The following is a 15,591-nucleotide window of genomic DNA, read 5'->3' on the forward strand; positions in this document are numbered from 1 at the left end:
TCGTCGTGTCTTATTAAATGTCCAATCATCTTGCCTCAATAACTCTCAATATTTGCTCTTTTCCCTTACTCTTACTAGCACTTCCTCAATAGTAACCCTTTCTTTCCAGTCTCTCTCTATCTTTCTGTGTCGGTGTCCAAGTTTCACATCCATAGAGGGCTATATAAATGTATAATGTTTCTTTCAACTTTTTTACACCATGAAAAACCCTTAGGATAATCACATATTACGCCGCATGACGAAGACGATCTAAAATCAATAAATCTTCTCTATCCCATATAATGACGAAAAAGTCGGATTAAAGAAAATTTCGGAGCTATCAAAACTTAACATCTTAAAGTTACTTTTGACGCACCATATTTTTATCATAACCAAGAAGTGTCACTTATTATACAGCATAAAAATTGTCCTAACCGCGTTTAAAACAAAGCATAAAACCTAGAAGGCTGTAGAAAATTTACGAGCAGCATATTGCGTTGTAAAAAATGATAGCGGTTTTCTCGGGAGCGACTCATTTGCCGCTTATCACCCTTCGTCTGATAACGGCACGACCGTAAAAGGATGCTAGTTGACGAGACATGTATACTTAGGCTTATCTTTGACGATGACGGGGAAATACTTCATAATATTCTGGCGAGATCAGATACGGACTTAGTCTTAACAGAAAGATTTAATTATCTCATTTGTCGCTTGTTCCTAATCTTTTTTCCACCATTTTGAATTTCGAAAAATTGCCCAGGCTTCGTCGAAAGTAACGGTACTCTCTTTTTCTTACTTTCTGCACCTTTTTACCCGACTGCGGCGAACCAAAAAGAAGGGCTATGTATGTATATAACGTATATACACAATTACACATGCCTATCTGTCCTAAGAGTTTGAGTATCTCGGCTAACTGAAGAATTTTGAAGAAATATACCTATTTTCTAGTTTCATAGTTCATGGAGCATGATTTTTCCGTAGTCGAATTTTAGTTTTTAAACTTATATTTTTTACTTATACTTATATTTATATTTGTAATTAATCATGGACATCATTGAAGGGAACATTTACGCAGCTTATTTAGTAACAAATAAGATCAAAATACCTCTATCCATTATTAATTTGTGGTTGGACTTATTATTACATTTACCAGAAATAAGCTAAGTACTTATTTTAAAATAAAACATTTTTAAATCCAACTCAATGTGCTGAAAATGGTTCAAGGAAAAACAATACAGATTATATACTTACATTATTTTTTATTAAAATAATGCGTATTTCCTACATGATTAATACGTTCTGATGACACGGGATCCTCACCCGGACCCAACATATGGAGTGGACAAGGGTAAATTATAAATAGACAAAAGTGATATTATGATGGAAACAAAAATAATTAATTTTATATAATATACCTAGTACTGGAACTAAACATACATACATAATCTCACGCCTATTTCCCGTTGGAGTAGGCAGGGATCATGGAATTCCACTTACTACGAGTCACATATCGCCTTCACTTCGTCCATTCCCATAAAGCGAGCTCACGGAAAAAATATGAAATAAAATTGAAGTAAAATTGTAAAATATTACAGAAACCTAGAGTTACCTAGTAGTGTGATTATCTAAGGTACTATCATCTGGTACGTAGAGCAACACGGACCTCCGGCGGGCCAAAGGGTATCTGCGACACTTTCTATTTGATGTGACTTATCGGAACACTGAGGGCTCTCACCAGGTAGAAAATGTAAGACAACAAGCCCAGTTCGCGTGTGAACCTCTGCTCAGGGCGTCGTCTGAGAGGATTATATTTGAAAGAATTAATCGACCCCATCGGGTCGGTACCAAGAAGCATTGAATGTGGGAAATCGTCGACCACACCGGCGTGGGCGCTATCAGGGTCCTGAAGTGTTTGTTGTCGCGAGCTGATTGTCCACTTTTATAGATCTGCGACATGTTACTATGTGGTTGTATCAATTCTCGATAGAATCAATTATCGATAAATTCAATAAGTCGTTTCGGGAAATAATTGAACAAAATAACTTAATATTTATATGATAATATGCACGAAAAGCTGTATATGTAAATTCCTTGCTCTCGTCTTTGACATTTCTATTGATAACTGACTACAAACCGGTAAATACTATCCCTCGGTGACAAGATCAACCGGTAAAACAGTTACAAGGATAAAAACTAGTTTTAACACTTTGGCAGAGAATATTTTTTTATTTATTCAGAACAACAGTTTTACTACTGCAATAACGGAAAAATCCAACACTAACAAATCACAAACAGGGTAACTATTATAAAATAAATAATAAAATCTTACGTTGAGCTTAAATAATAAATGGAAAATTGCATAATCAACTTTAATGAACTATAAAATATGTCAATATCTGGATGTTGAGCAATCATGGCATTGAGCAATGTTGCGTATGACTTCGTTCCCTAAGTTTCCCTAAGTCTGACATAAATCGGCGTATATATGAAATCGACACTACTGACCGAAACTATTAATAATTAGATTAAACTAAATAGTTTAACAGTTTTCTTTGACATTGACAGTGACGATGGGCTAGGGTTGCGATAAAACAAAGTTCAGCCCTGGCATTCTGGATAGCCTTTTGTTTATCTGGATTCACAATTCAACCCAAATATCCCTCGAGAGAGAAGCAAAAGTCGCCGGGTAAATCCTAAAATAAATAATAAGATCTTCTAACAAAAAAAAAATAAAGCACCGGAGTATTCAATTCGAGAAAAAACAGTTATTTTGATCTTTCACATTTTCTGAAGAAATCCAGATGTAATAAATTGTAACTAACTAGTCGCTAGTTTATTAATAAAAAGGCAAGTTTACCGTCTATTTCTTTCTTTTTGTTATATAGGTTTTCAGGTTCATAACTTCTGAAAGAAAAGCTTATTTTACTTAAACCTGTACCAAGCGGATTTACGATGTTAAAGTTAAATTGCCGGAAGAAATGATTCAAACTTTTTTGGTAAACAATATACACTTTCAAATATGTTGGAATAATATTAATAAATATATAACGAAGTCCTGAAATGGTTCTTCCGAAATAATAGAGATAATGAAACTTGCACCATTAAAAACTGTATTAAAACCGAATTGCCCAGCTATTATAATTAATATGCAGTTATGATAAAATTATGTCGATTCTGTCAGAAACTTCTCTTTCAAAACTTTAAATTATTTTAAAACTAACACTAAGTTGCATGTTTGCAGCCACGCAAGCATTTTAGTAACTGATTGCTCCGGCGTAAAACTTATGACAAACTCAGGTATTCGCTCGAGGCAAGAAAATTAATTTGAACTTTTAAACTTAGGGTAAGACTCAGCTTAAAACGAATTTATAACTTATCATCAAAAATACAGAATTAAAAGTCTATATCTTATCTTTAATAAAATGGTTATTCAACTTCTAGACTGTTTATTATTCTTTTGGGGTCGTAACTGATGAAAAATAATTTCTAGTCTAGTGAGGAGATCGGTGGCGCAGCGGTAAACGCGCTTGGTGATTGTTGAAGTTAAGCAACTTTCGCAAAGGCCAGTCATAGGATGGGTGACCACAAAAAAAAAGTTTTCATTTCGAGCTCCTCCGTGTTTCGGAAAGCACGTTAAGCCGTTTGTCCCGGCTGCATTAGCAGTCGTTAATAACCACCAATCCGCACTGGGCCCGCGTGGTGGTTTAAGGCCCGATCTCCCTATCCATCCATAGGGAAGGCCCGTGCCCCAGCAGTGGGGACGTTAATGGGCTGGTGATGATGATGAATAAAATAACTTGTTGTAATGTAAACATATACGTAGATGTAAAAGATGTGTTGCTGTCAAGTTTCTTGTCATATTCTTCTCCTCAACCATAACACCTTTAAAAAAGTATAAAAGCCTTCAAAACCATCAACTTTCATCTGTGATAGATAACAATTAATTTGAGTTCGAGTATAATGTGACAAAATATCATGCCGCTAGGAGGTCGCTGCTAGGAGGTCAATATCGAGGTTCTGAAATATACTCAACTATGCAGCTAAAGTTTCCCTGTAAGTGATATTTTATGTGCTCGTATAATAAATAATTAGTACTTATTAATAAATTCGCTCAACGAGAGACTTTCCAGGGTACGTTTGTCAAAAACATTATAGATGGCGCTGTACACTTTTTCCTTCGTTTAACCTTCTAATTTCATGGATAACAGACATAATTATGCATCTTTTATCTTTTTTTGGGTATAAATGATCTTTTTTATTACACCCAGCCACGATTACATCTTCCACCCATTTTTATTCTGATCAAAATAAAGAGAGGCAATATTGGTAGCAACATAATTCTGATCTGATCCAAATATCAAGCAATAATTATGTCTGTATATGCTTCTGCCATTACATTGTATTTTGGAATAATTATGTACATACATACATACATAAACTCACGCCTATTTCCCACCGGGGTAAGCAGAGACTATAGAATTCCATTTGCTTCGATCCTGACACACTTCTCTTGCTTCCTCCACATTCATCAATCGCTTCATACACGCACGCCGGTTCAGAGTAGATCGTATTGAACCTTTTCTAAGGACATCTCCAATTTGGTCATCATAAGTCCTTCTCGGTCTTCCTCTGCCAGCCCTACCATCAACTTTCGCTTTATATACCGCTTTTGCAATCCTATTATCCTTCATCCGCTCTACGTGTCCAAACCAACCTAACATTCCCTTCTCAATCCTAGTCACTATTATGTACTTACCCAAAAATAGGTAATTATCACGTTAAAGCTGTACAACGCCATCTATATTGTTTTTGGTGGACGTACCCAGGAAAGTCCCTCAGTTTTGCGCAAAATATAACGCAACAACTCTGGTTACTAACAGCTCCATAGCATAATTAAAACACATAATAACGGGTTCTTACCGCGTTTAAATGGGGATATGAGACTCCCGATATTTCGACACTGTTGCAAGTGCCATGATCACGGGATGACTGATGAGATTGGAGTGGAGTAGGTAGAATATCGGTAGTCTCATATCCCCCTTTAAACGCGGTAAGAACCCGTTATTAGCTCCATAGCGCTTTTCCCGGGAATGTGGGTACTAACAATTACCTAAAACAACGCTTCACATACTCGTTGTTAATATTATTTAAAAGTAAGTAGCCATTTCACCATGGAACAGCTGTATAATTTAATTCCTAATGATTTTCCTGTACCCAAAGGTTGCCTGGAAGAAATTGCTGCTTGAGCAATAAAGCCGCTTGTTGTGCTTTTCTGTATATGTTGTCTTTATTTCTGTATTTTTTGGCAATTGTGCTCAATAAAGTATTTTTTCTATCTATGTAATGAGTTCTAAAACCCTGCTATATTTTTACTTTATATTTTTTTGCTGCAGTATTATAAAAAACGTCTTCGCTTACAAAGGCAATGAAAGTCATTGGTGACAAAATTCAATGCTCAGTGACTGTAGATAGATTACGAGCAGAAATTACTCGACAAGTTTTGCCAACGGATGAAGTAACTTCAGAGACGATAAATTTCAAGATAACGATGTTGAAGATTAGCACAATCAAACTCCGCTGGTTGGCTGCTCCTAATTGCACCCTTTAGATGTAGCAAGCCTATTTGTAACTATCACATTAATTATCTATACAAAAATATATACGAGCGCTTTTTCCAAAGTATTAAAGACCGTTATAAGACTCACTATCTATCAAGTTGGTTTAAGAGAAAGCTTGGTGAGGCGTAGGTACTCAGTTCATCTTGGGATGGATGTACCTCTTAGCACAATTGGGTCTTGTACTAGGTTAAAGATTAATAATGAAATTCTGATTACTAAATAAAGACAGATCTAAAATAAACGAAAAACATTTTCTTTTTACTATTTAACTTAAGTATTTATGAATTTTAATCAAGAAAAAACCTAAGACCGACATTTTATCACGTTTTTCTGTGACATCACACTTTTTCATACAATCTCCATAGTAATTTCGTGTTTTGACGTTTAGTAAAAAGTAACTTATTTGACTGGAACCCTATACATACAGGCCTGAAAGTACCCTGAATTCCCCGCGCCGCGTCGCCATATCGCGTCGTCGCAACACTTCTAAACAAATTCAAATGACGAAGCATCACCACCGAGGGGTCGCAATGGACCCACAACATACCGATTAAGTACCTGAAATACAAAAAAAAAAAACAAGATAAGAAAGCACAATATTATAGCACAGGCAGGTAAATAGCGAAGCGCATTTTCTGTCTTGCCCTGTCATCTGGATATCCTCAAAATGAGTTTCCTGAACTGCCCTCCGTAAGTGGTGCTATTCCGTAGCCGGCAGCCTCTCACATGCCAGGTCAGCGACCCATAAAATGGGTATTTCCGCACATTTGCCCAAAACAAGGTTAATTACACAGGCAATTTAAGTAGAAATATGCCAACCGTTATAAAGGAGGTGCCATATTATTATATTAAATAAGCCCGCAGCAATTTGTGCATAAAATTATCATTACGAATTTTTGTACGCCTAAGTAATCTGGGAACCTCGGGAGCACATTTTAAAAGAGCTCTGTCTGTGTATGCCAAGTGAGGAGATTAGAATTGGGGTCCTAAAATAACAAACTGACTGAGACCCAGTCATCTTTGTGCCTCCATTAGGCTACGTCTTTCTGATAAAGGAAACCAGACAAAGCGGAAGGGAAATGTGAAACATTTTAACCTCCGCGACGAAATAAAATGTTACAAAGAGACTTATAACAACCAAAATGAAACATCCCTTCTGGCAATATTTAACTCCGTTTCAACAAAACGCGCAATAAATAAAGACATAAAACGCCTTATTAGTTTGTTTAGTGTTCATACGCATTTTATGTTCATGAGCGGGGGACAAATTAAATGATTGTTAAACCTGCAATGCACTTTCGCTGTTAAAATGTATCCAGTAATATTGTTACGTCACATAAACGTTGTAACAATAAAACTTTAGGAAATATTTACATCTGCACTTAAACATTTACTTAAATCTTTTATACTACTGTCTACGAGGGTTTCATTACTTGTGTTCTTTAAGCAACTGAAAAGTCTGAGTACCACTACTGTGAAAAATCTTTAGATAGAATGACGAAGCAGGTCACCTGAAAGCCTTTTGACTTGGCATCAAAATATTTACTCGATGGCCACATATGCAGCTAGTACTACTAGCATTCATACACAGAGTAAACATAATTTGCCTACCAGTAACCGTAAACCCAATAAGTCGGAATCGTAACATTTACTTTGTAAAGCAACGCATTTTGCCATACCGGGTACTTACTATTTACCTCGTGTGCACCTTCCATACAATATGACGATGAAAAGGCATGTAAGTATCCTACTGTAATAAGGAAAACTTATACGACGAGCTCCTCTAAAGTCCCAAGCAAACAATTTATATGCAAATACCTGGTGATTTTATTCCTAGATACTAAATCTCTTCTCTGATTTAATATACTCGTATCCCGTGCTACAATCTTTGTAATTCAAAACAGCAGTATATGGCGGGGCACGCGACACTTTTCCTAAAGTATCTTTTCATCCGAAACAGTATATGAGGAGTGCAGTAAGCCACTGAATCGCCTGCGACGAAGATGGCAACAGTAAGACCACTTTATGGTCCCTCTAAAGTGCACTACCGCATAAAGCCACATTTTCGCGCAAAAGCGCTACACGACTGTAATGCAGAGCTATCTGTTTAAACATTAAGCGAATAACTCATCTTACCACATAATTTCATTATCAGAACTCTTTCTATAAGTAATGTAATACTGCCCTAAGATGTTTGGTTATGAAAAATCCGTATTTGGAATTAAAGTGACATATTTTACTAGCTACTCAATAATTTGAGTAAGTGTAATTTTTATCCTATTTTAACTACACCGTAACATAACATAGCATCACGTTTGTATCCCAGAAGGGGTAGACAGAGGTGTATAGTATACACCCACTCGTCGCCAGCTATGTTTAAGTCCCATGTAATAGGGGGCGAAGCTATTGCTATCAACCACGTGATATCAATTATCTTGTTTTAATTCTTAAATGCAAAGAATTGCAACCCAAACCCATTCAGCACTTTTGAAGATACCTTCTACCTTCCTTACTTTCTTTTAACCATGTATTAATTCATGAGCAGAATTATTTTTATTGGGCTCACATTAAGGAAATGTAGGACAATTTTAATGAAACTAGTTAGGAGCAATTAACGCTATCTTCTTGCTCTAATTGTAACTAATTTCCGCTATCTTCACAAGTTAAGCAAAAAATGTCGTCTTTGATAAATTTATCGTGAATCGAGAATCTTTAACTATTTCCTTATTCTCTTACTTCTTTTTGTCGTTTTCGTTGTCGTAACTAATTAGGTACGAGGAAACTTCGGAACCACTTTCCACGCCAGACACGCCATACTTTTTTTTGACCGTGTGCTATTAACCCGTAAGTGCGAACAAGACAGTCTGTGCGTGCTAGCCCTGGCGTAGAGGCTTACGCGGATGAAGTCGGCGCTACGATAGGATATGGTGCTATGACTTGATAATTACTGTTCTATACGTAGTATTAAGGTTTGTGGTATTAACGTGGTGGTTTAAGGCCCGATCTCCCTATCCATCCATAGGGTAGGCCCGTGCCTCAGCAGTGGGGACGTTAATGGGCTGGTGATGACGTAGTATTTATTATTCTTTATTGTATGCAACTAGTAGACGAAAGCAGCAAGAATAAAATACGAATCCATAATACTTAGACGGAACACAAAATATTAATTGAAAAATTACCACTATGATTTGTTATGAAGCTCTCGCTGTCTAGGATTTATATGAAATCCATCGTTTAAAAACGAACTGTTCAAAACGTTCAATGTTCTGTATGTAATCTATCAACTCACGCTTGGTGCAATTGATCACAAAAGTGTTGCGTATTTACAATCTTCAGACCATCTCTACAAGTATCTTCTACGCATATTTGGCAAGACTCACCAATTTCAATTACTAAGTCAATGAAATGTCAACTGAATCACTAATGAACATAACTTTGCAACCGTCTTTGAATATTCAATCCCAAATTCTTCCTAACTACCCCATTGTGGAAGATAGTCTTTAGTAGAGCCGCTTCATTGGAGCGTTTGTTATTGAACAATGTTAAGTGTAGCGAATTATGAATGATCAAAGAAATTATACTGCTCAGTAATTATGGGACGTGAGTAATTGTTTTCCAAATCATTTGCGGTACAATAATTGTTTTGAGCCTTGAAGCTCTTGGGGTTGCCAATAATTATTAACCCTAAATATATTATAAGTATAGTCCGCTTTACAAACTCAATGGGTTGCAACTCCACCTAATTAACGAGTGAAATCGGAGGCAAATTTAAAATAATAAGTCATTGCTTTAAAACATATTTGAAACTGGGGGGTTAAAATGGCCACATCAAAGCAATTCATCTAAGAAAGCAATATTGCTATTTGACATTTTGTTTGCATTGCGCACTTACTTTTATATGCGCAAATGTCAAATTGCAATATTGTTTTCTTAGATGAATTGCTTCGATGTGGCCATTTTAACCCCCGTTGATTACGATAAGTAAGTATACTTATCAAAACAGATCAACGTCTGAAGGAGACGGTTAACGGTTTTCCAATATTTATATTATAATTATCATTTTGTAGACAAAAAATGTAATTATAATAAAATAAAAATATATATATACAGGATGTACATATATATGTATATAGATGTGGTAGAACGTCACGATCACACTTTGATCGTAATAACGTGGTGGACGCTCGCTTTTTGTTCCACCCCGTTTGAGGTCTCTAAGCCTCCGGGAATTTAATATTTCGAAGTCTGCAAGTGATGTTCCGAGATTCCGAGGTTTAAGATGATCCTGTTTTCGAAAGGGAAAGTTTGACGTAATCCGCAGAATAATTTGCTGAAGACAACTGACACAGACTAATCCTGTGGAGGGATCAACGACTAATCGACGACAAGTCAACCGATCACCGTTCAATTTACTTACTCATCGGGTTTCGTAATTTGGTAAAATTTTGATGGACATGTTAACACAACATTGAACTGAACACAAACAAGTTAGAGAACATGGTTCATCCAATCATTGCATTAAGAACGTCAGGACGAAAAGTATTACTACTTTTGTCGACTGTCCACTTTTGTAATGAAATCTACTAAAAAATCACATAACGTACACACAGGTCTTAAATTGGTCACGTTCTTGAGCTTTTCTAAATTACCTACTAGAATTATTTTGTAGAGCCATAATTAGGTTTACAACTATTATATTAGTACATGTTTTAAGTTTACGCGGTTATTATCATAATTAAAACACATAATAACGGGTCCTTACCGCGTTTAAATGGGGATATGAGACTCCCGATATTTCGACACTGTTGCAAGTACCATGATCACGGGATGACTGATGAGATTCTAGTGGAGTAGGTAGATCCATAATTTTCTACGGGAGTTTTTTTCGGGAGTCTCATATCCCCATTTAAACGCGGTAAGAACCCGTTATTATGTGTTTTAATTATTATATTAGTATACGATCGAAAAAAAATAAGTAGGTCATAGTACTTCCTTAGCTATGTTACATACTTATGATCTCGGATAAATAATGTCTTAGAGATAGACTCACGGGTCACATACTGTTTCATTCAATGTTTTATTTGTGCTGGGCTGGTAATATTCCATAGACTTGTACCATAGAATAAAGAATAACCTGGGGTCCTTTAAATCACGGGTGAATAGGCATTTTTCTGGGTAAGCTCGTTCCATCGTTGATCTTTTATTCTTCTCGTGGAAGAACGAAGTCAAGAGCAAACCCATCTTAATAAAAAAAAATACTACGTATTTGTAGAACGGTCATTCTCGTCTCGCATCAGTGCAGATTAGATTAAGTATTGTAAAAATACTTTCCAGAAAAGCCGTGGTAGCCCAGTTGGTAGAACACGTGAGAGGCAACTCCAACTTCGAGGTCGCAGGTTCGATTCCAGCACAGGCCTAAACCAATAATTGTCGAATTTGTTATTGAATTCATGTTTGGATCATAAATGATTATCACCTGCTCAGCGGTGAAGGAAAACATCGTAAAAGAAACCCACATTCAGAGAAATGCATTTTCGGAGGTATGTGACCTAACCTGTATTGGGCTGGTTTGCCCTTCGCGGGTTGGAAGGTCAGACAGGTAGTCGCTTCTGTATTAAACCGGACCTGTCAAATCTTCAGGTTAGGTAAGCGGACCCTATGAAAAACGGGATAATGCTAGGGATATGTGATTGTAGAAGTGCTTTCTATGGCTTATTCACTACTTAGCCAATATACTGAAACACTGATGTAGGTATAACTGTAAACCCATATTAATTGATTTTCCATGCTTCTACAATTTAAAATGACGGTGCAGGCATGAATTAGAGATGCCTTTCACCTTTCACGAACAGCCAATACATCTCGGATGAACGCAATTTCATATTTTCTCTATCACGTCACGACGACGTCGACATGTCAGAAGGCAATTTGGCCCGATCTTCACAGTAGTTCATATCAATCAATTGGTAACATTTTGGCGTTTTACATATTGACTTTTGATATATCTACTAATTCAACACTATTTACAGGTTAGCCTCAGAAAATATGTAGGTATTTTTTCAAGCACATGAGCTATCTCACGATGTTTTCCTTCACAATCATCCCAATATCTAGGCGTGACTCGTTCCATTTTTGAATATACTTATTTGTGCTCTCTTCTTTCATTTAGTAATTTACTCCAACAGCTGTCCTTATTCCTTAGCGAACAGTGTCGCCGAGATACCTACAAAATTGACTCCATATACAAAAAAAAATCCTTCAAAGGTCCCACTTGAATCGTAAATTGAACCCAAATAACCTAATAATAGAACTCCAATTACTCCTTTATTCTTTACGAATTTACGTACACGCGTATTTGATAAAAGATTTTCTGGAAACAATATCTTTTAAGCGACACACACGTAGTTACAAAGTAAGTGTTTCTCGTCATGACTATTAGCAACATTTCATAAGGTTCATATGAACTGTTCTTGAGAATGTCACTCGAATACGGGAAATGTTCGCATTCGTCCATCGAGATCAATAAGGAGGAAATGAAATACGAACTCGGAGAAATACGTAGCCTGGATATCAGGTCGGTACATAATATATCATCCAGCAGATCGGAAAGAAAATTTACTCCTTTGTTAGGTAGTCTAGAGCGAAATGAAGGATTGTCTAGTACTTACCGTGAAAGAAAAGAAAAGGTGAGATTGTGTTATACGAACCATAATCGAATAAGAAATTACGTCTGTCTAATCGAATAAGAAATCTGTCATCCTCCTACGTATGGTCTGGGACACAATGAAATAATGTCGTAGAATCGACATTGTCTCATACCTATTCATGTTAAACTTTATTATAGTAAATTATTTATATCATTACACAGTTCAAAACTTAAGATTATTAACGTCTATGTTATACTAAACTATACTTTTGGCGGCGAGGGTGTGCTGCCGCCAAAGTATGTTGTGTTGGAAGTTGTATATATGCGTCTTGCCGTGTAAACTTCGATACCGCGTTTCACGACTGCTTGAAGACTGCATTATTGAATGTGGCGCCATCTGTTACATGTGAGCGGAACTAGGTGGCCAACTAGTTGGGTCCGCTACATCCTTTTGCAAACAAAATTATTTATTGGTTACTCATCATTATAAATTATTTTTCTTCATCAATTTGATGAACTATTTATCGGCGATTGGTTGATGACCTGTCTGTTATATGTTATCTTTTGATGCCTTATGCTTGTAATATATTCAAGTAATCCCAAACATAAATGTTATTAAAGCAATAAAGTTGATTTTGAAATTGTCCTTAACCTTGTCTGTTCAATCCAGTGATTATGATTACGAGTAGGTATATTAAATTAGAATATTTATACGGTTCACTTATCTGTTTAACGAAGTTGCATTAGTAATGACGAAATATCATATTAATATTAAGTAAGTAATTTAATAGTAAGTAAGTAGTATATGAGCCATGTAAGGGGCCTTTGGCGGCTCTATCATAACCCTGACACCAGGGTTGATGCGGTTGGTATTCTACCTCACAACCCACATGATAATAAGTATTCAAAAGTTAGCATAGTATTCAAGAGGAATGAGCACCGTTTCTCATATCAACGACAAGTGACTGAACGCATAGTACGTATAGAATAGTCGTTGAGATTAATTATGTAAAGCAATGGAAAGTCTGTGTGGTATCTCTCTCTCTCTCTCTCTTCTCTGAGTTTTATTTTTTGTTACCCAAGGTAGCAACTAAGTATAGTCATGAGCAATATCATGTACCCACTTTAGAACTCTGTCGCACTATCATATTTGACATTTAATGAGACTTACGGTTTAATTTGTCAAAAAAGTTAATGTGACATGGTCCCAAATTGTATACATATTAATGCTCGTGACCGTACATGTCAAACTTTTTAAAATGAAACCACCATGAAGAATGATATCGACAGCAAGTCAACGGGATCTGAAAAAGGAAATAGAACAATAGATTCGGGGCTCAGAACAAAGTAGGTAAGGGTTTTAACCTCTCATCTGTCGAGATAACAGACACAATAGATTGTGTCTGGTCGAGATCTGCGTTCCGTCTGACAAGAAATTTAGAGTATTTACGTAAAGCATCTTGGCCTCATTCTCGAAGATATTTATTTTACATCCGTATTTATACAGCGAAATATTTCTCAATAAGAAATACGATATTATTTTTCGAAGGCAAAAACAAAAGGCGAAAGAACAATATGGGTAGGGGAAAATTCGTTAATCTCATTTGCAGCTCGGGGAAACGAAAGTTTATTTAATGTGTTAAGTGCTGTTAATTGCTCCATAAATAAAGTTTCGGCTTAATCGTTGGCTGAGATCGCTAAGGAAACTCGGCGAGGAAGCAAGATGGTGATTTCTCAATATAAATGGCTTATTAATATAACTTGCGCCATTTTCGTGTTAGAAGATTGTAAGGCCAAGTACACGTGAGTGTGTATGATGTATTATTATATTATCTAGAACTTGTAAACTAGTTAGTCTTGTCTATTACAAATTAACGATAGATTAAAGAAAAGAACAGCGTAAACGCAGTCAAAAAATGAACTTCATTTAAGAAGGTATTTAATTTAGTAAGTAACTGTCTTTTGAAACTTGTATCTATGGGTTAAAGATAAATTTATAAAATGCTAATCTAGAAATAGAAGTCAGAGTACGATGATCAAAATCAATCTCAATTTACTTTTCAACTAATTTTCGAATTTTATTTATGAATTAAGTAAGAATGAGTACGACGTTTGACCGCTTTTATTGATGACGTCACAGGACAGTATTTCCATACACACTCCAAAGAAAACTTTCGTTTTGATGGTTCGTAAAAAGTATCTCATTTGATGAGGTTGTCAAGTAGCCTTTTGGTTAGATTTGTAAGCCCGTTAACAAGATTAAAATTCGAAACAGACAGAACAGGACAAAGTAACTCTTAATGGCATTTCCAATTTAAAAGCATCACTGCTCTAATAAAAGATCTGTAACTTGTAACTTGAAAATACTGCTAAGAAAACGATATATGCTAGGAGAGAATTTAAAGAAACTGTTACAACTAGGTAATATAATACGCTTTAATAGCAATAAAGCTGCGATGACGCGATGGGAGAAAGCGTGCCTTGCATTTCATGTTCGCAGGTTCGAATCCCGCAATGAATTTGTTTTCTTACTCAACATACATACATAAACTCACGCCTATTTCCCACCGGGGTAAGCAGAGAGAGAGAGAGAGTTTCTTACTCAACTTATTGATTAAGAAAAACCTCGTGAGACATCATAATGATTATACATCCAAGAAAGAAAAAAAACATATTCGGGTACATTAACGCCGAAAAGAACATACGTGTTGTACGTAAACGATAATGAATATTTTCGCCCCTATCCTTTTTTCTCAATTTATCTGCTTCGAGGGTTAAATATTTTGTGAGATATTTCAAGTGTAGAAAATATAAAAAAATAAAACTTTAAAATATTTAGTCTTACACATAGGTAAGGTACCTCTACCATTAGGTGACCATGTTTCAAATAAATGATCAGTTAATGTTATTGTACTAATTATGTCACATATTTGATATCGCGCGAAAAACACAATCGTAAGATACCGTTCGTCGTATCGTTTTCTAATTCTTAAAACACAGATTCGTCTAGTTTAAGAGTCAGAGACTTCAAAACATTTTTGTAAATTTCTTTTTGAATAAAGATTATTATTATTTTATTATTATAACACAACATAAGCTCACGACTATATCTTAATTGGGGTAGTCACACCTCACCGAGCTTTCTGTTAAAAATTGTGTCGCGCGAAATACGAAATCACATTCACTATTACCTATAAACGAGGTGAAATCCACGAATTCGTTTTTATCACAAAGAAACACTGTTCCTGTTTGTAACTAGTGCAATTATTTTACAAGTGCTTTTAGGCGATAAGTCTGTACTTAAGCTAAAACGAGCGCACCTCGTTTCACGAATACTTGAATACCCAG

The 15,591-nt window shown here is 35.9% G+C and overlaps 1 protein-coding gene across 1 annotated transcript in view; it reads right to left on the bottom strand.

The window, feature by feature from the left end:
- Positions 1-564: 564 nt before the first annotated feature.
- Positions 565-15,591, bottom strand: part of LOC126370818 (uncharacterized) — a 36,124-nt gene continuing 21,097 nt past the window's right edge. Inside the window, exon 4 of the mRNA XM_050015840.1 lies at positions 565-630. Coding sequence (XP_049871797.1) covers positions 565-630 — 66 coding nt within the window. The remainder of the gene's footprint in view (positions 631-15,591) is intronic.

Source organism: Pectinophora gossypiella, chromosome 11, assembly GCF_024362695.1.
Source record: "Pectinophora gossypiella chromosome 11, ilPecGoss1.1, whole genome shotgun sequence".
Classification (NCBI taxonomy): domain Eukaryota; kingdom Metazoa; phylum Arthropoda; class Insecta; order Lepidoptera; family Gelechiidae; genus Pectinophora; species Pectinophora gossypiella.